The 24324-nt window shown below is 50.1% G+C and overlaps 2 protein-coding genes across 6 annotated transcripts; both read left to right on the forward strand.

Annotated features, from left to right (window-relative positions):
* The first annotated feature begins 391 nt into the window (after positions 1–391).
* On the forward strand, positions 392–17505 carry GJB5 (gap junction protein beta 5). 5 transcript variants are annotated; one of them, XM_086378128.1, is made up of 2 exons: positions 392–532; positions 16314–17505. In XM_086378128.1, the coding sequence occupies exon 2, from the start codon at positions 16338–16340 to the stop codon at positions 17157–17159; it is 822 nt and encodes a 273-aa protein (XP_086234254.1). In that variant the 5' UTR covers positions 392–532; positions 16314–16337; the 3' UTR covers positions 17160–17505. The 5 variants fall into 5 exon arrangements, 4 of the variants coding, with proteins under 4 accessions (XP_086234254.1, XP_086234275.1, XP_086234243.1 ...); XR_015155454.1 differs by lacking the exon at positions 16314–17505 and adding an exon at positions 2558–2682 and having other exon boundaries at positions 396–532; XM_086378149.1 differs by having other exon boundaries at positions 508–532; positions 16317–17505.
* A 1206-nt stretch (positions 17506–18711) lies between these two features.
* GJB4 (gap junction protein beta 4) lies at positions 18712–21461 on the forward strand. Its single transcript, XM_086378162.1, has 2 exons — positions 18712–18836; positions 20368–21461. The coding sequence occupies exon 2, from the start codon at positions 20434–20436 to the stop codon at positions 21232–21234; it is 801 nt and encodes a 266-aa protein (XP_086234288.1). The 5' UTR covers positions 18712–18836; positions 20368–20433; the 3' UTR covers positions 21235–21461.
* The last annotated feature ends 2863 nt before the right edge of the window (positions 21462–24324 follow it).

Consider the following 24324-nt stretch of genomic DNA (forward strand, 5'->3'; position numbering starts at 1 on the left):
CAACATCCGGCTCGGCTCTTGAGGTACAGCCTGCTGTGTTCCCCTTTGCCTGGCAAATAAAGCCAGTCTTACCTCTCCTCCATTACTCTGTTTCTGTGTTTCTGTTTGACTTGGCACAGAAAGCCAAGATTTTGGCAACAAACCTGGGGGCTCGTCCTGGATCTGACCATTGGCAGGCGGCCCCTCAGGGCCACTCAGCTTGATTGGATGCTTGGGGATTTCTCTCTGCACCAGCTTCCTCCGGGGGAGTAGAAGGTTGGAGGATTTCTCTGAGGTCAGATCGTCAGGGTTCCCCTGCTGTAGGGTTGGGCCTTGGTCACACCCCGTCCACCACCTTGGCTGCGGAACTCGAGGCTGCTGTGGAGAACAGGGCAGAGGTTGCCCTAGCAGCTGCCCGGGCTTTCTTTGTCTCGAGGACACCTTCGTTTTCCCTTCTCCGCATTGCCCCAGACTTCCACTCCGAGAAAACGTTACTTTTGGAGGATCAGAAAGAGGGCATTTGGTACCTCGCAACACACCCGCCAGCAATTTGGTAAGTCTCCTGGAGTGCATACCAGGGCCTCCTTGACCTTGCCTGTTTGGGGAAACTTTGATTCCAATTTGGGGAGTTCTCCCTGTGAAAGGCAACTCCATTTGTAAGGTGCGCGTTGGACAAGGTCGCATGTCTAGTGGGACTGGGAAGTCACATTTGAGGGCGTTTGTGCCATTTGGCTTTTGACTTCTGGACATCTCTTTGCCATCCATTTTATTTCTAGTGTGACTTCCAGCTGGCGAGGTTCTGCTTTGGTTTGGTTGGCTTGGTTTGGCTCTTTTGGTTTGAGCACACTGACATCTGGTATAAATTGCCTGAGCTGAAACGGGGAGCACTTCCTCTAAGCTCCCACTCCCAGCATGAGAAGCCCTTTGGAAACATTTTAAGTGACAGATGAACATACAGCTATGATCCAATGCCCAAAAAAGAGGCCTAAAAATGACCCTCTTACAATTAGATCTTTATTGCCACAAGATGAGAAAATAGACTGAAGTTCCCTAAGGTTCAGGATTCTTCTATAATTAACAGTCTGGGGCTGATCATACCAAGACCCCACCTCCCCAGAGGAAAAATCCCTGCTGGGACAAGTCTGCTCTTGTTATCAGGGCCAATTTGAGCACTGTCTGGTCTAAATTTGGACTGTGAAACTATGACCACAGAAAAAGATGATTTTTTTTTTAAACTGTATTGCCACAATATTCTTTATTTTTTTTCACAATATTCTTTAGACTCCCAAGAAAATTGGTTAAAATTTTTATGAAATTGTCCTACTAGGAGAAGATGCTTTTCTCTCCTTGTGCCTTGAGACCATGGATCTCAGGGACATTTATCTAAACCATCTTTAATTCCTAAAAATGAGAAAAACAAGAAAAAAAAAAAAACAGGAAAAGAAGCCTTAAAAATTTTTTCTTATTCCAACTGTTATTTTTAAACTAGTGTTTTATATTATGATATCTGATTCATGACTAAGTTTGGAAAACAAAGTTATGAAATCTCTTATTGTGTCTATTTGGATATATGTGTATCTCAGTATGTATCTTTGTCTCTTTTTATTGCTTCTGAGATTAATTTGTAAATGAGCTCTATTTAATTGGCTTAAAGAAAAGTACATGCATGTTTAGGTGCTCAGTTGTGTCCAATTATATGGGACCCCATGGGCTGTAGCCCGCCAGGCTCCTCTGTCCATGGAGCTCTCCAGGCAAGAATACTGGAGTGGGCTGCCATTCCCTTCTCCGGGGGATCTTCCTGACCCAGGGATCGAACCTGTCTCTCTTGAGTTTCCTGCATTGGCAGGCAGATTCTTTACCACTGGGAGGTAGGCACTTAAAAATCAAACAATTCTAAGTGCAAGAGAAATTAAGCTAAAGGATTTCAGGTTCATGTGAACTGGGAAATATTCAGTATCAGATTAATACTTGATATTAATGTTTGTTTGTTGATGTATATGTCAGTACTTATAATGACTGTGGTAAAGATTAGTGTTGCTTCAGGCTCTGCCTGTGGTAAAAACGTGGTTGGGATTTTCCCTCTTTGACCAGCCTTGTTATGGGTAAGATTTGTTCCATCTTGAAGCCACCACCCCTTCAGGGTATTTTTACAAGACTAGGAGATCTTCAACTATGACCCCATGAAAAGCAATTGGTATTTCTCTCCCTGTGCCCAGGCCCTCGGGAGGACAAAATAAATAGAGTGGGGAATGGGGAAAAGCCTTTTGAACTTAAGAGGGAAAAATTGAGATTTCTCATTCAGTCTTTATGTAAAAGTTAACTTGTAAATGGACTATTTTAATTGACTTGAAAGTAAGCACTTAAAATTAAATCTATAGAAAATTGGCCAAGATAAATTTTAGGACCCATGATCTGGGAAATATTCAGTACGGAATTGATATCTACTATTGAAAGTGGCTTAAACTTGTTGGTTTGATTAATATAGAAATGTCCTTAGAGTTATCAATGTTAAGTATAGTATTATTGTTGTACCCAGGTATATTAGAGGTCAAATAAGACCTTATTCCATCTTTTACAGACTTGTCAACAAGTAACTCAACGTAAAAAAAAGAAAGAAAAATGAAAAACTTCTAAGAAAAGTAAGATATGTGTTTTTTAGTAGAAGATGTAAGAAATCAGATACTGAATTATGTATGATCAGGATTCTCTGAGATTGGACCAGTTTAGTTGGATAAATGGATTTTTTGTTAGAAATGGACTAGAACAAGACTGGATTTGGTTTCTCCCTCAAGTATTCTTGAAACACTGCTTTTGATGACAGATCATGTGAGTTTCTTTGCCTCTAAGTGATTTGTATTATTTACTTTTGAAATCTATGGTTACTTTGGTTAAGGAATGTGTATTGTCTCACAGTGACTGATGATCTTAATCAAGTGTTTTAAAACTTTTTGACAAGCTTCCTAATATCAAATTTTAATCAAAGTTCTTTTCATTTCCAGCTAGCTTTGGGACACATTAGATGGCCCCCAAGTTGTCTTAAAGAGAAACATTTAGCTAGAATTATTTTGTATGTTAAATGTGATCATTCATAATTCTGGCTACTGTAACCAAGTTTCTTTATCAATTAATCAGATGTTTAACCATACCTTTTTGTACTCTGATGCTGTTACAAAAAGTGTTTCATTATCAAGGAAAATGAAAGTGTTAATCACTCAGTCATGTTTGACTGGGATCTCATGGCCTGTAGCTTGCTTGTCTGTCCATGGAATTCAAGAATACTGGAGTGGGTTGCCATTCCTTTCTCCAGGGGATCTTCCCAACCCAGGTATCAAACCCAGGTCTCTAGCATCATGGGCAGATTCCTTACCATCTGAGCCACCAGAGAAGCCCTTCATTATCAAAATGATTCATAGGAAGGCATAGAAGCAGTTACAATAGCTCCTCATCAAGGTGATGGTTATGCAAGGATTCCAGCCCAAATTGACTAAAATCAGAAACTGTCCTGCCCTTGGGGCCCCTAGATCACAGTCCAGAGATTTTTACTCCCTGACAGGCAGAGTTGACACCCCTGCTCAGCCTTGAAGCAGTTACATAAGATGGACATAACCCTTCTGCTTCCAATAAGAGTATGGGAGTAAAATCTGGGGGTGGGGGATAAAATAGGAGGGAAGGGGCAGGGCACAAACTTTGAAGGAATGAGGTAGCCTGAGGACATGAAATGGATTAATTAGAAGCAAATCAGTCCAAGATGGTGGACTAGTACTTGAACTTCAGTATACATTCTTTGTAACATATCAGCAAGCTAAGTGAAGGAGGTCACTTGGTTTTTGAAGGGGGTCACCATTATCTTCATTACCTCCACCATAGTTTGGCCTCAGGTCAAACAACAGGGAGAGAACACAGCCCCGCCCATCAACAGAAAATTGGATTAAAGATTTACTGAGCATGGCCCCACCTATCAGAACAAGACCCAGTTTCCCCCTCAGTCTATCTCTCCCATCAGAAAGCTTCCATAAGCTTCTTATCCTTATCCATCAGAGGACAGACAACTGAAAACCACAATCACAGAGAACTAACCAAACTGATCACGTGGACCACAGCCTTGTCTAACTCAATGAAACTATGAGCCATGCAGTGTAGGGCCACCCAAGATGGACAGGTCATGGTGGAGAGTTCTGACAAAACGTGGTCCCCTGGAGAAGGGAATGCTAAACCACTTCAGTATTCTTGCCTTGAGAACCCCATGAACAGTATGAAAAGGCAAAAAGATAGGACACTGAAAGAGGAACTCTCCAGGTTGGTAGGTGCCCAAAATGCTATTTGAGATTAGTGGAGAAATAACTCTAGAAAGAATAAAGAGACAGAGCCAAAGCAAAAACAACACCCAGTTGTGGATGTGACTGGTGATAGAAGCAAGGTCTGATGATGTAAAGAGCAATACTGCATAGGAACCTGGAATGTTAGGTCCATGAATCAAGGCAAATTGGAAGTGGTCAAACAGGAGATGGCAAGAGTGAACATCGACATTTTAGGAATCAGTGAAACTAACATCCAAAAAAGATGTCCTTTTCATTATAGGAGACTAGAATACAAAAGTAGGAAGTCAAGTGATACTGGGAATAACAGGCAAACTTGGCCTTGGAGTATAAAATGAAGCAGGGCAAAGGCTAACAGAGTTTTGCCAAGAGAACACACTGGTCATAGCAAAAACCCTCTTCCAACAACACAAGAGAAGACTCTACACATGGACATCACCAGATGGTGATAATCAGATTGATTATATTCTTTGCAGCTAAAGATGGAGAAGCTCTATACAGTCAGCAAAAACACGACCTGGAGCTGACTGTGGCTCAGAACATGAACTCCTTATTGCCAAATTCAGACTTAAATTGAAGAAAGTTGGCAAAACCACTAGACCACTCAGGTATGACCTAAATCAAATACCTTTTGATTATACAGTGGAAGTGACAAATAGATTCAAGGGATTAGATCTGATACACAGAGTCCCTGAAGAACTATGGACAGAGGTTCATGACATTGTACAGGAGGCAGTGATCAAGATCATCCCCAAGAAAAAGAACTGCAAAAAGGCAAAATGGTTGTCTGAAGATGCCTTACAAATAGCTCAGAAAAGAAGAGAAGCTAAAGGCAAAGGAGAACAGGAGAGATATACCGATTTGAATGCAGAGTTCCAAAGAATAGCAAGGAGAGGTAAGAAAGCCTTCCTCAGTGATCAATGCAAAGAAATAGAGGAAAACAATATAATGGGAAAGACTAGAGATCTCTTCAAGAAAATTAGAGATATCAAGGGAACAGTTCATGCAAAGATGGGCACAATAAAGGGCAGAAATGGTATGAACCTAACAGAAAGCAGAAGATATTAAGAAGAGGTGGCAAAAATACACAGAAGAATGATACAAAAAAGATCTTCATGACCCAGACAATCACGATGGTGTGGTCACTCACCTAGAGCCAGACATCCTGGAACGTGAAGTCAAATGAGCCTTAGAAAGCATCACTACGAACAAAGCTAGTGGAGGTGATGGAATTCCAGTTGAGCTATTTCAAATCCTAAAAGATGATGCTGTGAAAGTGCTGCACTCAATATGCCAGCAAATCTGGAAAACTTAGGAGTGGCCACAGGACTGGAAAAGGTCAGTTTTCACTCCAATCCCAAAGAAAGGCAATGCCAAAGAATGTTCAAACTACTGCACAATTGCACTCATCTCACATGCTAGCAAAGTAATGCTCAAAATTCTCCAAGGCAGGCTTCAATAGTATGTGAACCATGAAATTCCAGATGTTCAAGCTGGATTTAGAAAAGGCAGAGGAACCAGAGATCAAATTGCCAACATCCACTGGATCATCAAAAAAGCAAGAAAGTTCCAGAGAAACATCTGCTGCTACTGCTAAGTCACTTCAGTCGTGTCCGACTCTGTGCGACCCCATAGACAGTAGCCCACCAGGCTCCCCCGTCTCTGGGATTCTCCAAGCAAGAATACTGGAGTGGGTTGCCATTTCCTTCTCCAATGCATGAAAGTGGAAAGTGAAAGTGAAGTCGCTCAGTCGTGTCTGACCCTCAGTGACCACATGGACTGCAGCCTTCCACGCTCCTCCGTCCATGGGATTTTCCAGACAAGAGTACTGGAGTGGGGTGCCATTGCCTTCTTCAAGAAAAAACATCTACTTTTTCTTTAGTGACTATGCCAAAGCCTTTGACTGTGTGCATCACAACAAACTGTGGAAAATTCTTCAAGAGATGGAATACCAGACCACCTGACCTGCCTCCTGAGAAATCTGTATGCAGGTCAAGAAGCAACAGTTAGAGCTGGACATGGAACATCGGACTGGTTCCAAATAGGGAAAGGAGTACATCAAGGCTGTATATTGTCACCCTGCTTATTTAACTTATATGCAGAGTACATCATGCTAAATGCCAGGCTGGATGAAGCACAAGCTGGAATTAAGATTGCTGGGAGAAATATCAGTAACTTCAGATATGCAGATGACACCACCCTTATGGCAGAAAGCAAAGAACTAAAGAGCCTCTTGATGAAACTGAAAGAGGAGAGTGAAAAAATTGGCTTAAAACTCAGCATTCAGAAAACTAAGATCATGGCATCTGGTCCCATCACTTCATGGCAAATAGATGGAGAAACAATGGAAACAGTGACAGACTTTATTTTTCTGCAGATGGTGACTGCAGCCATGAAATTAAAAGACGCTTGCTCCTTGGAAGAAAAGCTGTGACCAACCTAGACAGCATATGAAAAAGCAGAGATATTACTTTGCCAACAAAGGTCCATCTGGTCAGAGCTATGGTTTTTCCAGTAGTCATGTATGGATGTGAGAGTTGGCCTATAAAGAAAGCTGAGCACTGAAGAATGGATGCTTTTGAACTGTGGTGTTGGAGAAGACTCTTGAGAGTCCCTTGGACTGCAAAGAGATCCAACCAGTCCAGGAAATCAATCACGACTGAATAAAGGAAATCAATCCTGACTATTCATTGGAAGGACTGATGCTGAAGCTGAAACTCCAATACTTTGGCCACCTGATGGGAAGAACTGACTCATTTGAAAAGACCCTGATGCTGGGAAAGATTGAAGGTGGGAGGAGAAGGGGATGACAGAGGATGAGATAGTTGGATGGTATCACTGACTCAATGGACATGAGTTTGAGTAAGCTCCGGGATTTGGTGATGGACAGGGAAGCCTGGCGTGCTGCAGTCAGTGGGGTCGCAAAGACTCAGACATGACTGAGTGACTGAACTGACTGAAACTGAAAGCTCCCACCAGTGGGTGGTGGCCCAATTCCATATAAAGAAACTTTTAAGGAAAGAAAATGTAAATGAGGAAGCTTTCAGATAAACTGTTAAGAATGATTTTGCTTTAGAAATATGTCTAAAATATTCTCTCCAGATTGTTGTAACTTGAAATTCTAGAGTTATACTAAATTAAGTGAGGAAAGTTTATTGAATAGCTGGGTCATTTCCAAATAAGATACCGAAACATTAATTACTGAATATTGGCTTCCTCTTACAGAGAAACTAAAGGTATTTGGGCATCCCTCTTGGTTCAGTGGTAAGGAATCTGGCTACAATGCAGGAACCACAGGAGAGGCAATTTCAATCCCTAGGTCAGGAAGATCCCCCAGAGGAAGGCATGGAAACCCACTCCAGTATTCTTGCCTGGAGAATCTCATGGACAGAGGAGCCTGATGGGCTACAGTTCATCGATCGCAGAGTCGGACACCACTGACGCGACTTAGCACACGTGCAATACTGTTCTTTACATCATCAGACTTCCCTTTCACCACCAGGCACATCCCTGGTGCTTTGACGCAGCCCCTTCATTCTTTCTGGAGTTATTTCTCTGTTCCTCCACTGGGGCATATGGGACACCTTCCAACCTGGGGTGCTCATCTTCCAGTGTCATTTCTTTTAGCCTCTTCATACTGTTCATGGGACTCTCAAGGCAAGAATACTGGAGTGGTTTGCCATCCCTTCTCCAGAGAACTCTCCATTATGACCCGTCCATCCATGGCATGGCTCATAGCTTCATGGGGTTGCACAAGGCTGTGGTCCATGTGATCATTTTGGTTAGCTTTCCGTGATTATAGTTTTCATTCTGGAGTCTGTGGATTGTAGTTCTTGCTTCTTCTGTCTGATGGATGAGGATAAGAGGCTTGTGCAAGCTTCCTGATGGGAGGGACTGACTAAGGGGAAAACTGGGTCTCACTCAGTAAATTTTTAATCCAGTTGTCTGCTGTACTCCTTCCCTGTTTGTTGTTTGGCCTGAGGCAACCCAATCCTAGGGTCTACAAGCTCTTGTTGTTTTGTTGTTGTTTAGACTCTTTTCGACCCCATGGACTGCAGCACACCAGGATTCCCTGTCCTTCTCTATCTTCCAGAGTTTGCTCAGATTCATGCCTACAGGCTCTATGGGAGGGCTGTTGGCAACCTCCAAGAGGACTTATGCCAGCCTCCCAAGACTGCTGCTGCTGGTGCCCTTGGCCCTGCAGCAGGCGACAGCTGACCCATGCCTCCACAGGAGACCCTCAAACACTCACAGGCAGGTCGGGCTCAGTCTGTTGTGGGTCACTGCACCTTTCCTCAGAGAAAATGAAGAAAGAGCATTAAGGTATGTGCAAAGGCCCTGAGATTACAGAGAGATTCCTCCATTCTAAGAACTAAAAGAAGGCCACGGTGCTAAAGCACAAACACAGAAGGAAACAAAGGGTGGCAGAGGCCAGATGGCTCAAGACTTTACAGGCCGTATTAGCCAACAGGAGATTTTTCATTTATTTTGGGTTGGGCTTCGTTGCTGCACGGGCTTCTCATCTCGGTGACTTCTCTCTTTGCAGAGCACAGGCTCTAGAGTATTTGGGCTTCAGTAGTTACAGAACATAGATTTGGTTGCCCCACCACATGTGTGATCTCCCCAGACCAGGCTTGAACCCATGTCCCCTGTATTGGCAGGCATATTCGTAACCACTGGACCACCAGGCAAGTCCAGCAATAAGACATTTTTTATTTCAAGACAATGGGGGGAGACTCGGAAAAACCTGGAACATTTTAAGGCTCGTTTTACCATGTTTTGCATTTTCCAAAGATGACTGCTGCAAGTGGGCAACATTAGAGAGGGGTGAGGGAAGAGTGGGCAGTGTTACACGCCTGATGCATTTAGAGCATTTGGCCCAGTTTCTGGCACAGAGGAGGCATGCAGTGATGAAATTGATATTATTACCCCATCACCCAACCTCCCCACCTCCCGAGTGGGAAGTGAAAAGACACCACCTTGGCCCCACAGGCCAACCTAGCTTGTTACTGCAGGACCCAAAGTCTGCTCACTGTTAGGAATAGCAGTTTTAATAGGTAACTGGTGGGGTATCAGGTCCTGGTGCCTGTGCATTCAGAAGGGAGCCTGGGGGGATAACTGGTCGCTGGAAAATACTCCTGCTCTCACCTACCCTACACCCATTAACTGGGAGAACAGAGGGGTCAGTCCAAGCCAGAACATGTCAGAGGTGATGACAATAGTCGGGAGTGCCTGGGCTAAGGACTGGGGGAACACAGAGGGCAGAGAAGGAGCCAGGGAACAAGAAAGAGCAGAGTGCAGAGGGGAGAGGATGGCAGGTCTATTTGCAGGTCAAATGGCTCTGCAGCAGCTCCTTTGACACGTCTGTTCCCATCTCCCCAGAAGGAGCAAGCCCTTCTCCAGCCCTGATTCCCGCTGCCTTTCTCCCTCACTTGCCAGCTTCCTGAACACGTGCAGTCTGCACTTTCCCCACCCACTTCTCTCTGGCTTCCGTCCCCATCACTCTGCAGAATTCCCTCTAGCAAAAGTCCCCAGGGACCTGACCAGCCTCTCTGACACTAGGTTTCCTCCTCTGCCCGCCCTGTCTGTGCTTTCTCCTCCAAGAGCATCTTTCTGATCTGCTTCCTAAAACGTCAGTGCTCCTGAAAGCTCTGCCTGGACCATCATCTTTTCTCACTCCACACACTCTCCCAAAGCCACCTGGTCCACTCCAGTGGCTCCCACCACCTCCTTGGGGCTGGGAACCCCCAAAGTACCTCCCCAGCTATTGCTGCCAGCTGCTGGCTATGAACAGTCCACGTGATCGCCCTCCACACCCAGTACGTGGAACCCTGAACCCACTAACTCCCGAATATCCGGGAAGAACCTCCCCATCATCTTCCCCTCCCCACCTCCAACAACCTGCTCTCCTCCTGTGAACTGTTTTTTTTAACTGGCCTCACATGCCTCTTCTCTCGCACAGAGGGAGCTTTCTACACATACAAGCATCATTGTTTACAGATTCCATATGGGTGAGTTCATCGAGTCACTAAAATTTACTTGTTTAACCCCAAAATCAATGCCTTCGCTGTCACCTGTGGACAGGCACAGGGCAGTGGAATGCTTGAGTTGCCTGATGTGCAAGGTCCCAGCTGAGGCTGAACAAGCAGATGCTTTGCCTTCCACTTTCAGCTGATACTGTAAACAAATGTCCCATGGGAGGTCAATTGGTTGCTATTTTTTCACATTTTTGGGCTTGTGGAGGTGATTCTGCTGTTTAAACTGGCCCCCAAGTGTGGCACTGAAGTTGTCTGGTATTCCCAAGCACAGGAAGGTTGTGGCGGGCCTTGGGGAGAAAATACCAGTGTTAGATGAGTTTTGTTCGGGGATATTTGGGTCCAGTGGTTAAGACACTGTGCTTCCGCTGCAAGGAGGCACAGGTTCAATCCCTGGTTGGGGAACTAAGACCCTGCATGCCAAGGCCAAAAATAAAAAAAGGATAGAAGAATGAGCTTTGTTCAGGAGTGAGTTATAGTGCTGTTGGCTGTGAGTTCAACATTAATGATTCCACACTATATATAAGTAAGGTATGTTTCAAGAGAAACACACATAAAACATGGTTATGTATTGATCAGTTGATAAAAATGTCATGGTCAGAGGCTCGTAGGAACCATCCCCTACATTTCCCCTGCTGAAGTCTCTGGATTTGCTAATTCAGTGTTTGTAGTGACTTACAGAACATCACTACCATGGAGAATGAGAACTGACCATACTCATCGGATCACGTAGCCTCCTTCCTTCCCTGAGGCCTCCCTCTGCACAGGAGATAATCCAGACCACTTAGCAGAGTGTTTCAGATCTTTCTTGGTCCAGAACATCCTTGCTTTTTAGCGCCACCACTGATAGGGCCCACATGGGGTCTTATTGATAAGATGGTTCGTTATGTCGACTTCGCAAGCAAGCAAAGAATAAATCACAGTGATCTGAGACTGACCAAATTGCTCAAATGGCATCCTGTTATCTCACTGGCGCCTATCTTCTCAAAACTGCGAGATCACCAGATTCTAGACCTCTGGCTACGTGACATCCTTCCAGAGAGCTTTTCATGGGTGGAGTCTAAGGACTCTGTCAGAAAGGGAGGACACTGGTTCTCCTTAAGAGCCAGTCACCCTCTCTCTTCCCTCTAATAAATTTCCTTTTCTTGTCTGACTGCCCTGCTCATTCTCTTTTTCTCTGCACTCGCCTTACACCCACCACTCCCTCCTCCAACCCACTCTCCAAAGCTTTTCCATCATCTTTCACTGCAGGCTCTAAGCCCTCTGCCTCAAAGGCCTTTCCTCCTTGTTGCCTCTTGATGAATTCCTACACGTCTTTCAAGACCCAGCTTACATGTCACCTTGTCTGGGTCTTCCTCTGGCAGAACTTGACACTCCCTCTCTGTTCCATGTCTCTTTGGCTCTGATCACAGTGTCATATCCAATCTAGTCACGTGTCTCCTCTCTCCTGTACTCGGTGATAGCTTGGAGGAAGAATGCAGAGGGGGTAGTTGTGTGTGTCTCTCTCTTTGCAGAGTGCATGCGCTTCACACATCATTCATTCCATAAACATAAACGGAGGCCTAACATGGTACCTAACAGGCCCCGTACTAGGCGTCCAGGGGCCAGCGCTGCCCCACGCATGTGTAGCACTGGGCCCACAGTGTGGCCTGTGTGTAAGAGCGTGTGCGTGTGGGATGTGCCACACTTGCTGTGGACCTGCAGTGTTTGTGGCTCTCGGACACATTGTCCATTGAATTCAGGCCCAAGTGACCTGCTGATAAAGAACATCTTAGAAGCTAACCCAACAGGCTGCATCCAGGCACTAAAGAGAAGCCCTCCAGGGAATGCCCTGCCTATCCTCCCCACTCACGGGCACTGCCTGACCCAGGTTCTGTCTTTTTGTCCAAAGACATCATCTATCCCGTGAGATTTTATCTGGTGAGCCGTCTGTCTCCCATCCTTTCTCTGCCTTCCTTCATCTCAGGGAGAGGAGGTTAGAAGCAGGGAAAGATGGGGGGAAGCCGTATGGGGACCCACCACATGCCAGGCGTGTGCAGGCAGCTCACACGCCAGAGGCAGTGGCAGGAAAGGCCTCCTCTGTGCCAGGCACTGTCTGGCACTGTGCCTCTGTTGGCTGGGCTAATCCTCGTGCCAACCCTCTTAGGTAGGTGGTGCTACCGTCGCACTGCACAGACAGGGAACTGATGCCCAGCAGGGAGAGGCAGTGGCCAGGCCGGATTCAGGCCACAAAGCCACCACCCTGCACTGCACATGCTGTCCTCACAGGGCACACCTCACGGGCACAAGATGTCTCATTGTACACCCAAGAAACAGACCTGAATACACCAGAGGTGAGATTCAAGTCCAGGGTTGTGAGATTCGAGATCCAGGGCTGGACCCATATGTAGCGGTGCTTGAGCTCCAGCTGTAGGGGAGTGAGACCCAGATGCAGATGTCCCCTGCCGTCAGGCACTTCCTTCATCTGCCTGCCCCATTAGACAGGGAGGCACCTGCTCTGGACAGGACTTGCCCACCCCAAGTCCCTTCTACTGGAGCTCCACACATCCTTATACCTGTGTGTCTCTGGGCCCATCTGTGTGCCGGGGGTGCTAGTGGTAAAGAACCCACCTGCCAACGCAGGAGACACAAGAGACGTTAGTTCAGTCCCTGGGTTGGGAAGATCCCCTGGAGGAGGAGGGCGTGGCAACCCACTCCAGTGTTCTTGCCTGGAGAGTCCCATGGACAGAAGAGCCTGGCGGGCTGCAGTCCATGGGGTCACAAAGAGTCAGACACGACTGAAGAGACTGAGCCCACACCCAAGTAGGGAGACCCTGCCAACCGCTCCTGATCCTCTCTTTATCCGTGTAACCTAGCGCCAAACACAGCGCCTGGCTCAGAGCCAAATCTCAGGAATGATTCTTGAATTTAAAGAATGGGGTAGAGAGTAGCTCCTCAGGGCCGGGGTGGAGGGTGAAGGACAGGCAGCTGCTCAGGGGTTGGGGAGGGGCTCGGTGTACATATTTTGGGGAGAGATGGGGCTGTGTATGTAGGGGAGAGGCTGATTTTCTGTGTAAGCCCTTATGCGCTCAGTGTCAGGGTGCAAAGACTGAACTAGATTCCAGCAGCAGTGGGAGCCTGGGCCTCGCGACTGTTCCCTGACATCTGTGCAGTCGTAAGAGGCTGTGCAGCTGGTGCTGGACTTATCAGCTGGTAATTAAGGCCAAGTGGGTGAGTTCCTGAGAGTCTGGAGCTGATCTGTGTTGCGTCTTGCTAACGACAAGCCCCTAAAAAATGTCTATTGGTGAGGACTGATTTGTTCATTCAACGGGTGAGTCCCACCTGGAACAAGTTCAACTATTTCAATGCCATCTGATGATAATGTGAAAGCTCAGGGCCGTGGAAGCCCTGAGATGAGGCCCTAAGCCATCTGGGGCTGCACAATCGGGGAAAGCTTCTTGGAAGAGTAGGCCAGGCAAGGAGAAAGATGACGGAAAGGCATTCAGGTGGGGGCTATAGATAGGCAAAAGCATGTGGGATGGAGACAGAATTTCGGACTCAGTTCCACAGGTCACTGAAGCCGTGAGAACGAAAGGCCCTGAAGAGTAACTGGAGAGGGAAGAGAGTCTGGAGCAGCCCACAGAGTCCCAGGAAGAATCAGAAGGAATTTCTGGAGAAGACAGGCCTTGGCTCCTCCCACACAAGGCCAGGGATGGGAAGACAAGCTGGGGGTCAGAGTGGACCTGTGGTTGTCCCCAAGAGGATGCCAGGATTTTTAGGCTGAGCGCCCTAAAAGGAGGGCAACCGTAAGTCTCCTGGGCCTCAGGAGAGGCAGTCCTGGGAGGCTGGGGCCCAGCCAATGGCAGTTCCCAGCCCAGCTGCTCCTCCTCCTGGCCCGAGGCACACCCAGGCTGCCTGCCGAAATCTGCGGGCTCTGTCCTAGGTTTTCCCAAACACCCTCCCTGGTTCTGACATGAGTGCCGGCTGCCCGCCGAGTTGGAGTGCTGGCGGCCAGGACCCGGTGCCCAGAGAGCCCTGAGGAGTAGTCGCTCAGGTAAGGCCAAAGGCCATCTGTGTCCAGAGGTGCCCTCCGCACACCTGGCACACCCAGATGTGGGAAGACTTCGCTGACTGCTAGTCAGGGGAGTGGCCGGGGCACATGGCCATCCTGACGGTGGAGAAGGGAAGGGCGCCTCCCGCCCCTGCTCTGGGTTCTCCCCCTTTCTCCTCAGCTGTGAGCAGAGGTAGGAGCCAGGGACTGAAGGGGAGAGGGGCTCACAGAGGGGCCAGGAGCTGAGCAGGTGGGGCATCCCTGCCTGGGCCTGCGAAACCCCGCCCCCTCTCTGGGTTGGGCTGGGCAGGGAGCCCCTGGGCTGGAGCCTCCTCAGATGCTCCCTGAGAAGCTGCCAGGGGTTCCGCCCACCTCAGGCAGGACTGAGCAGAGACCGACGGGTGATTCAGAGCAGGGGCCCCACGTTCAAGTTGTAGGTGGTATAGACAGGACAGCAGACAGGGTAGGGGGCAGAGTCACTCCAGCCTCCCTCCCTGTGGATCTGTGGGGCTGGGGCAGGGACTGCGCACAGCAGGCAGCTTCCCAAAACCTGAGGAAAGGGGCCCAGACCCAGAGCGTGGTCCATGAAGCTAGCCTGCCTGGGTTCAAATCCCAGCTCTGCTGCTTACCATCTGTGTCACTGTGGGCAAATGGACTAAGCTCTTTGTGCTCCACTTTCCGCATCTGTAAATGGGGAATAAAACCTGTACCCTTTTGTACAGTTGCTGTACTGATTCATGCCAAGTGCTCAGATAATCTGGGGGGCGGGGCGTGGAGGGGAGAACAGCATTGTGACCTCCGATATGGAGCAGACTTGGAAATGGCAGCAGGAACCCCTTAAAGCGGGAGGCTGTGCAGACAGGCTCCCTGAGGTTCTGGGGAGCCCAGGGGGCTAAGACCATGCTGCATGCATCAGTGGACCCCCCAGGAACCAGACAGAGCTTCCAAGAGCACACACAGGCACTCCTCACTCTGAACCATAGTCACGGTGCCTAATTGGAGATAAATTGGATTCCTATGTGTTCACAAACTCACCAGTAGAACTGACCAGAGTGGCATTGCTCATTTTGGTGTCTTGACAAGGCTGTCCCACAAGATGACAAAAAAAAAGTTTCTGTGATCAGAAGAGTTGGTGCAGTGCTACCTATTCTGACCCCTTATTCATAATGTGAATGTATTCACAGGGTCAAGCAAAGGGACCTGTTTAACTTTGCACTGAACACAGTGCTTGCCTACCTTTCTTAAACATGGAATCCTTCTCCTGGCTTCTGTTGCCAGGCCACTGAGCAGCATTCCATGGAATGCCAGTTTGGGAAGCACAACAACACGAGGCTCCTCTATGAAGCCTAACATACAAAGAGAATCAATGTTCCCTCCTTTTTTTTAGCTGGTTTGCCATTGGCCTTGCTTCAGATGCATCACACATGAGCAGGACAACTGTCTGGATATTTCTAATGTTAGACCAGATGGGAGTTTGGGGACAAAGTTCCAACCTTCTCTTTAGCCCCATCTCCCAAGCCGAGTAAAAGGCACAGAACAGGTTCCCTTTGGGAGGAGGCTGCCTAAAGGGAGAGAGCCGTGTTCAGAAAGGAAAAAAAAGTCATTCCAAAATCTGGACCACTGAGGAGGGGGAAGGGTCAGGGTTAGGACAGACAGGGAAGGTAGCATTAGCCACCCCCTTAAGCCCTGGGAGGAGCAGGTGGCTTTGCTTACTTTTATGGGGGAGAGTTGGTTCTGGGCTGAATTACCTGTGCTCCAGGCCCACCTCTGCACCTGATCAGCTGTGACCCTGCATAACCCCTCTGAACCTTGGTTCCCCCGTCTGTAAAGGGGACGAGGATAGAGCCCAGCTCTGCCATGGCCATGAGGATCAGAGTTAATGACCCGGTTCTATAAACCAGGAGAGGGAGTGCTCTCTAAACGTGGGAAATGACCATCATCCTCTCTCCGCAGTAGCCGCCAACGCCGGGGGCCACCATGAACTGGGGGATCTTCGAGGGGCTCCTGAGCGGGGCCAACAAGTACTCCACAGCCTTCGGGCGTGTCTGGCTGTCCCTGGTCTTCATCTTCCGCGTGCTGGTGTACCTGGTGACAGCCGAGCGAGTGTGGAGCGATGACCACAAGGACTTCGACTGCGACACTCGCCAGCCGGGCTGCTCCAACGTGTGCTTCGACGAGTTCTTCCCCGTATCCCACGTGCGCCTCTGGGCCCTGCAGCTCATCCTGGTCACGTGCCCCTCGCTGCTTGTGGTCATGCACGTGGCCTACCGCCAGGCCCGGGAGAAGAAGCACCAAGAGGCCATTGGGAAGGACGGCGGGCGCCTCTACCTGGACCCCGGTAAGAAGCGGGGAGGGCTCTGGTGGACATACGTCTGCAGCCTGGTGTTCAAGGCCGGTGTGGATGCCACCTTCCTCTACGTGTTCCACTCCATCTACCCCAGATACACCCTCCCCCGAGTGGTCAAGTGCCAAGTGGCCCCGTGTCCCAACGTGGTGGACTGCTTCATCTCCAAGCCCGAGGAAAAGAACATCTTCACTCTCTTCATGGTGATCACGGCCCTCGTCTGCATCATCCTCAACCTGGTGGAGCTGGCCTACCTGGTGAGCAAGAGATGCCGGGAGTGCCTGGAGGCCAGGAAAGCCCGGTCTGAGAGCCTGGACCACCGCCTGGACTGGGTCACCTCTTCTTCCAAACAGGGCGATCTCCTCTCAGGCGACCTCATCTTTCTGGACTCAGATGTTCCCCCTCCACTCTTACCAGACCACCCTCAAGACCACGTGAAGAAAACCATGCTGTGAGGGGCTGCCTGATCAGGCCTGGGTTGGAAGGACCCGGGAGCCAAGGTGCAGCCTTGGGGGTGGGGGTGCTGAGCTGAGAGTAGGGGCAGACAAGAGGGAGAGTCAGGCGGCCTGGGTTCAAATCCTTTCTCCCCAAGTTCCTGCCACCTGCACCAGCTGTGTGACCCTACGCGAGTTACCACCTGGAGCTGAACCTCGGTTTCCTTTTGTGTACAATGGAGATGATGAGCCCTGCTGAGCAAGGCCGGCGCTATGAGGAGGGCTTTAATAAGAGAATATACACGCACATGCCTCCAAAGTGTGGGGTCCACGGTCAGGGCTTAATAAAATTCAGTTCATTCACTGATTCAAGGAGACCTTTGCTCCTTCAACCTTGGTGAGCTTTATTGACTCCTTTCATCAACTTTTCGGCCCCTGCACAGGCTGCACTTGATCTAGCCAGGTAAGGACTGACGTGACTTAGCAGCAGCAGCAGCAAGAGGACCCCCAGCACTCCTGGGGGGTCATGCTCCTTGCTCTGGGTCAAGTCTAGCCTTTATCCCCAGTTGCAGTTTTTAAGCCCATGGGTTGTCTGCAAAGAGAATAAAGCTTAGTGAATAAGCAGTTGTGTGTCTCAGGGGAAAGTTCATGGACTTCTAGTCATAACATTTGACTTTGAACCCAAGTTCCACTGGGACTCTGGGAGAGCAACTGCAGCTCCTCTCCAAAGTGGGTTAATAATATCGAGCCGGTGGGATGGCTGTGAGGTGGGATGAGCTCCCGGCTTCAGACGAGGTTAACCGGCTGTAAAAGGCCGCATAAATGTTAATCACTGGTATTAGGAAGTGCTCTATAAATGCTTGTGGGAAACGAGACAGAGGAGCCCCTCCCTGGCTGCATATTAACCTTCCCTATCCCAGGCTCAAGGCCTGTCTGCAGCCCCTGCCGGGTCAGGCTTTTATTTCCCCGAAGCCCAGGCCCATGGAGGGTGGACTGGGAGGCTGTGCCTGGTCCCATGCCAGCTGGAGAATTTCATGCTGCAATCTGCATTCCTTGTCTCCACCTGGGCAGCGGTGCCATACCGAGAGGAACGGAGGGTGGGTGGATGGGTAGGCCCTCCCACCCCCACATGTCTCACCACCACTCAGATACGTCCTGCCAGAAGCAGGGAGCAGGAAGAGGGGCAGTGCAATCCTGGGCTGAATCAAGATTGCCCCTTTCCATAGATGTGAGCTGCTGAGGGTCTCACCACCAGGCTTCCAGAGAAATGGGTAGGAGAGAGGCCTAGGGACAAGAGGATGGGGACATTTAGGCAACGGTGTGGGAGGCAGGGGCAGGAAAAATGCCATTTGGTGCTAACCTGGGCCCAAGCATGAACATACCAGGCTCCGGTGCCTGCTCAGGCAGTTTCACCCGTATACCTGTCAGCACGGCAAGCCAGACCCCGCCATACCCACTGAGCTGCAGAGAAGGCGTGGGCCAGCGGAGAAGAGCCACAGGTGTTTGCCCTGAACACATGCCCGGGAAGTCCGCCCACCTGTCTGCCTGCCCACCCAGTCACTCCCGTTTGGCTCACTAGTTCGGAAAGCCCCACCCAGCAGGGGAGTGAGAAACAAAAGCTGCCTCCCGGAGGTCCCCAGGCAGACGGGCAGACACGCCAGCCCAGGGCCAGGAGAGCAGCTGCTAGAACCAAGCAAGGTGAGGACCAAATCGGGCAGGAGACTGAGCTGGGAGGCAGAGATCAGGTGGGCTGAGGATCCCAGGGGACCGAGGGTGGTGGGTTGGGCTTTGGGAGATGTAGGGGCAGACAGGATCTCTGGAGAAACTCCAGGGAAGCCTGAAGGAAGGGGAAGGACTGTCCTGCCAGACCAGAGGGAAGACAGGAGACTGGAGATGAGATAAAGTAAGAGGTGGGATGAGGAAGTTTCACTGGGTTGAGCACACACAGAACACACAAATGTCTACTGTGTGTTCCCTGGTCCAGGCTCGGTACTGAGTCCTAGGGAATCAGAGATGAATGAGATATAGAGGCTGCCCTCCAGCAGCTGCCAGTCTGGCATGCAAAACAGGTAAACAGACCATTTACGTACCCGTGAGGCACTCTGCCAGGACAGATGGAGGAGGGTGCTCAGAAAATGTCCCAAAGGCACCAGGTCTGAAGATGGCTGATTCCTGAGTCGGGGCAGGGCAGGGGCCAGAGGCAGAGTAGGACAAGATGGCACTCCAGCTAAGGGGTGTGGAGGATGGAGCACGCAGGACATGGCCTGAATGACACAATGGCCCACATGGGCAGCAAACAGCCAGCAAGCGGACGGAGAAGGAAGGTGTCTCTGAAAGTAAAGGTAGATAGATGGCGGGGGGAGGACCATGCCAGAATCTTGCCTCTGTCCCTTCCCCAATGCCTCCCAAAGGCTGGAATGGTTAGAATTCCAGAGAACCCACTGGGGTGAGGACAGTCAGCCCTCAGGCCCAACGCCGAAACAGGAGGTGGCAGGATGATACCAAGCCACCGTGATTCCAAAGAGCCTGTTTGCTTTGTAAGGGAATGTCGGGTGGGGGATGTCCTGGAGCCAGAAAGAAGATGAGGGTAGATATTATCTGAGGTCTGCACAGGGCCTGGCTCAAGCCGGTGCTCACTTGGAGAAAGTTGAAGAGTAAAGATACATTTCCCTCAGACTTCCCCGGTGGTCCAGAGGTTAAGACCCCAGGCTTCCACTGCAGGGGGCATGGGTTCAGTCCCTGACTGGAGAAGTTCTGCATGCTGTATGGTGTGACAAAAAAAAGAAAAAAAACAGATACACATCCCGCCCCTCCTGCCCGGTCCAGCCCGGCAGCCCGGCAGCTGGCCAAACAGTGGATCATCCAATCCACACTTTTTTACTGTTTCTTTAGAAGTTAGGTGACATGTAGACACGTAGAGCTGAAGGCTGGAGTCAGCAAGGTTGGTAGGCACATCATTACAGGATGATTACCCTTCACGTGCACCTATTACTCTATAGAATGAAATATGTCCTGACTTTGGAACTGGAAGATGGAAGCTCAAGACCAGCTCTACCACTTCCAGCCATCCGCCTTGGGCGGGTGCCTCTCGGGGCTTTAGCTCCCTCCCTCTGAATCTAGGACAATGGCAATCCCTACCCCACCAAGTCATGGCCAGTGTGGACATGATAACACGATGGTTGTGAAATCATGTGCCCATCACGCCCTTAATGAAGGTGCCCATTTCCAGGTTCTTCCAGCCCTGTGACGCCAGGGGCCAAGATCGTCCACTCAGGGAAGCCAGGCCGGGGTCAGCATGAATTGGGCGTTCCTGAGGGACGTGCTGAGCGGGGTCAACAAGTACTCCACAGCGCTGGGCCGCATCTGGCTGTCCGTGGTCTTCATCTTCCGCGTGCTGGTCTACGTGGTGGCGGCCGAGGAGGTGTGGGACGACGAGCAGAAGGACTTCATCTGCAACACCAAGCAGCCAGGCTGCCCCAACGTCTGCTATGACCAATTCTTCCCCGTGTCTCACGTGCGCCTCTGGGCCCTGCAGCTCATCCTGGTCACGTGCCCCTCACTCCTCGTGGTCATGCACGTGGCCTACCGCCAGGAGCGGGAGCGGAAGCACCGCCGGAAGCACGGGCCCCACGCGCCCTCCCTGTATGACAACCCAGACAAGAAGCGGGGTGGGCTCTGGTGGACCTACCTGCTGAGCCTCCTCTTCAAGGCAGCTGTTGACGTGAGCTTCCTCTACATCTTCCATCGCCTCTATAAGGACTATGACATGCCGCGGGTGGTGGCCTGCTCCGAGTCGCCCTGCCCCAACACCGTGGACTGCTACATCTCCCGGCCCACAGAGAAGAAGATCTTCACCTACTTCATGGTGGCCACGGCTGTCCTCTGCATCCTCCTCAACCTCGGTGAGGTCTCCTACCTGGTGGGCAAGAGATGCCTGGAGATCCTTGGCCCCAGACCCCGGGGGTCTCGGCGCCGGGCTCGCCTGCTGGAGGCGTGTCCACCATATGCCCTCTCCCCGGGGGAGCACCCCCAAGATGGGAACTCTGTCCTAATGAAGGCTGAAATGACCACGGTTGATGCAGCTGGGTTTCCATAACTGGTGAGGTCAGCAGCTGAGACCACCAGAGCCTCTGCCTGCTCCAGAAAGCCACCACAGGGCAGGTGGGGAAGGCAGGTGTGGAGCTCCAGACGCCGACCCAGGGACCAATGCTGGGAAGCAGTTTGGTTTCTGGGTCCTGAGCCCCGGGGGAGGCAGGTTGATAGCTGATGGGGACTTTAGTATATGGAAATAGGGTATGTCAAGTCCTTAATAGATATGATTTTCTCAGTACTTTGCAGATTGGGGACAAGGAGGGATGGGAAGGAAAGCGGGGGGGGGGGTCACGATGGACCTTGGAGAGGCGGCCAAGACCACTCAGTGGGCATCTGAGTCCTGGAACCTCAGATCCAGGTTTACCCATCACACACACACACCCACACGCACACACACACACACTCCCACCACACACTCCATAGAGCATGCCCCCACGAGGTGGTGGGAAGCCCAGAGGTTGATCCAGTGGTCTCTGGACTCTGCAACCAGCTGGTCAAAGCAGGAGGAGAGATCCTAGGAGACCCTGTGCCAGTAAGAGTTGGTGCCCCTCAGCTAAGTGCCCATGGCTCCCCCATCCAGGCCTCTCTAACCCTGCCCAGCACAGGTACCCAGGGGTGAGTCCTTCAAAGGATGAGGGGGAAGGCCTGGTGTGGGTGGGACAGCGCTGAGAGGGAGTCCGGGATGGGGCGTCTGCCTGTGTGTTTAAGAGGCCCATCCCCACGGGCCAGGACCCATGGAGCGCCTCCAAGCTGACAGGTTCTTCACAGATCCTTAAGGCTGAGGGACTTCTCTTTACTGAATACACAATCCTTCCACCCTACACACACCACTCAGATCTCAACAGCTCCTGCAATGAGCTGGACTAGCTCGAGTCCCAGCACCCACACCAGTCTGACTCATGGGACAACCCTCTGGGAGACCCCCAGGCACCTCCCATTCAGCAACCCCTAAGCTTACCATGTCATCTTTCCCCAAACCTGCTCTCCTCAAGCATCACCGCCCACCCACCCCCTAACACCCCACCATAAACAACACTGCCACCCACCCAGTTGTCTGAGCCAGGAACGGGTCTGGTGGCATCCTCCGCCCCTCCCCACCTCCCAGCCCCTCAAGGCCCACATCTCAGTGTGGCACAAAATCCCACTAATTTCAGCCCCTGAAAGTTTCCCGAGTCTGCCTCTCCTCTCCCACCCCATAGCCGTATCCCTCCCACTGGGCCTCTCCCCCTGCCCTCCTTTACAAGGACAGAGTGGTTGTGTACAAATCTGGCAACAACACTCCTCCGGCTGTGAAAGTCCCTCCACTACGACCACCATCCCCACTGCCCTCCACCAGGCCCTGTTGACCTCCCCAGCCTCACAACACCCTCTCCTCTCTCCTGAAAAGTGAAAGTCTTACTCACTCACTTGTGTCCCACTCTTTGTGATCCCATGAACTGTAGCCCACCAAGCTCCTCTCTCCATGGAATTCTCCAGGCAAGAATACTGGAGTGAGTAGCGATTCCCTTCTCCAGGGGATCTTCCTGACACAGGGATCAAACCCGGGTCTCCAGCATAGCAGGCAGATTCTTCACCGTCTGAGCCACCAGGGAAGCCCCCTTTCTCCTGGTACCACCAATAACATACCAAAGGGCTTGAGGATCCTCAACCAGACACGTCACGCTGGGTCGTGCCTCCAGCCTTCAGACATGCTGTTCCCTTGGCCTGGAATGCGCTTCCTCCCTCCTCTAGGACACTTCCTCAAACCCCAGACAGCCTTGACCTCCTCCGTGTGCCAGCCACTCTACCCAAACTAGAGGGGTCCGTTCTCCCCATCTGTCTGTGAGCCCTTTACACATGGGATGCTGAGTCGTTCAGCTCCCCAGCTGCCTTCAATAAATGTTTGTTAAATGACTAAATGGTCTATGAGCTGCTTGACACAAGGGACCATGTCGCATTTATCTGAATCTGAATCCTCCACCACAACTGGCCCAGGGAGTTCAGCGAAGTGTTTCCTTGTTTGTGTGTTTTGTTGGTGGTGTTTTAATTAATCCAGCCTACAACATATTTTGGCCACCTGATGTAAAGAACTGACTCATTGGAAAAGACCCTGATACTGGGAAAGATTGAAGGTAGGAGAAGGGGATGACAGGGGATGAGATGGTTGGATGGTATCACCGACTCCAAGGATATGAGTTTGACCAAGCTTCGAGAGTTGGTGATGGACAGGGAACCCTGGCGTCCTGCAGTCCATGGGGTTGCAAAGAGTCGAAAACAATTGAGCGACTGAACTGAACTGAAAGTTTGCTGTTGTTGTTTTTAAGTGTAACACTTTTTGAGAACATATTTTAAAAGCAGTCTAGGAACATTTAGGACAAAGAAATAATAAGGATACCATAATTAAATGAATTCAAGACATCCTTAGGGGTACAGTTTATACAGCCATCCCTTGATATCCATGGAAGATTGGTTCCATATCCTTTTTCCTTAATTAATTTTTATTGGCATATAGTTGCTTTACAATGCTGTGTTAGTTTCTACTGTAGAGCAAAGTAAACCAGTTATATGTATACATATTAATACATCCCCTCTTTTTGGATTTCCTTCCCATTTAGATCACCACAGTAGTGAGTAGAGTTGCCTGTGATATATAGTAGATTCTCATTAGATAGTGGTGTATATTTCAGAGAAGGCAATGGCACCCCACTCCAGTACTCTTGCCTGGAAAATCCCATGGATGGAGGAGCCCGGTAGACTGCAGTCCATGGGGTCACTGAGAATCGGACACGACTGAGCAACTTCACTTTCACTTTTCCCTTTCATGCATTGGAGAAGGAAATGGCAACCCACTCCAGTGTTCTTGCCTGGAGAATCCCAGGGACAGGGGAGCCTGGTGGGCTGCTGTCTATGGGGTCGCACAGAGTCGGACACGACTGAAGTGACTTAGCAGCAGCAGCAGCAGGGTATATTTGCCAGTCTCCCAGTTCAGCCTACCCCATCCCTTCCCTCAGCCTAAAGGTTTTTATGGGTGAGGAAACTTTGGCCTGGAGAGGAGACAAGAACTTCCAAGTCCAAAAGGATGAGCTGAATCTATGGGGGGCTAGGTCCCCCATGA

This window comes from Bos grunniens, chromosome 3 (assembly GCF_055505025.1).
Source record: "Bos grunniens cultivar Pamir isolate PY7600 chromosome 3, Bosgru_T2T1.0, whole genome shotgun sequence".
Taxonomy (NCBI): Eukaryota; Metazoa; Chordata; class Mammalia; order Artiodactyla; family Bovidae; genus Bos; species Bos grunniens.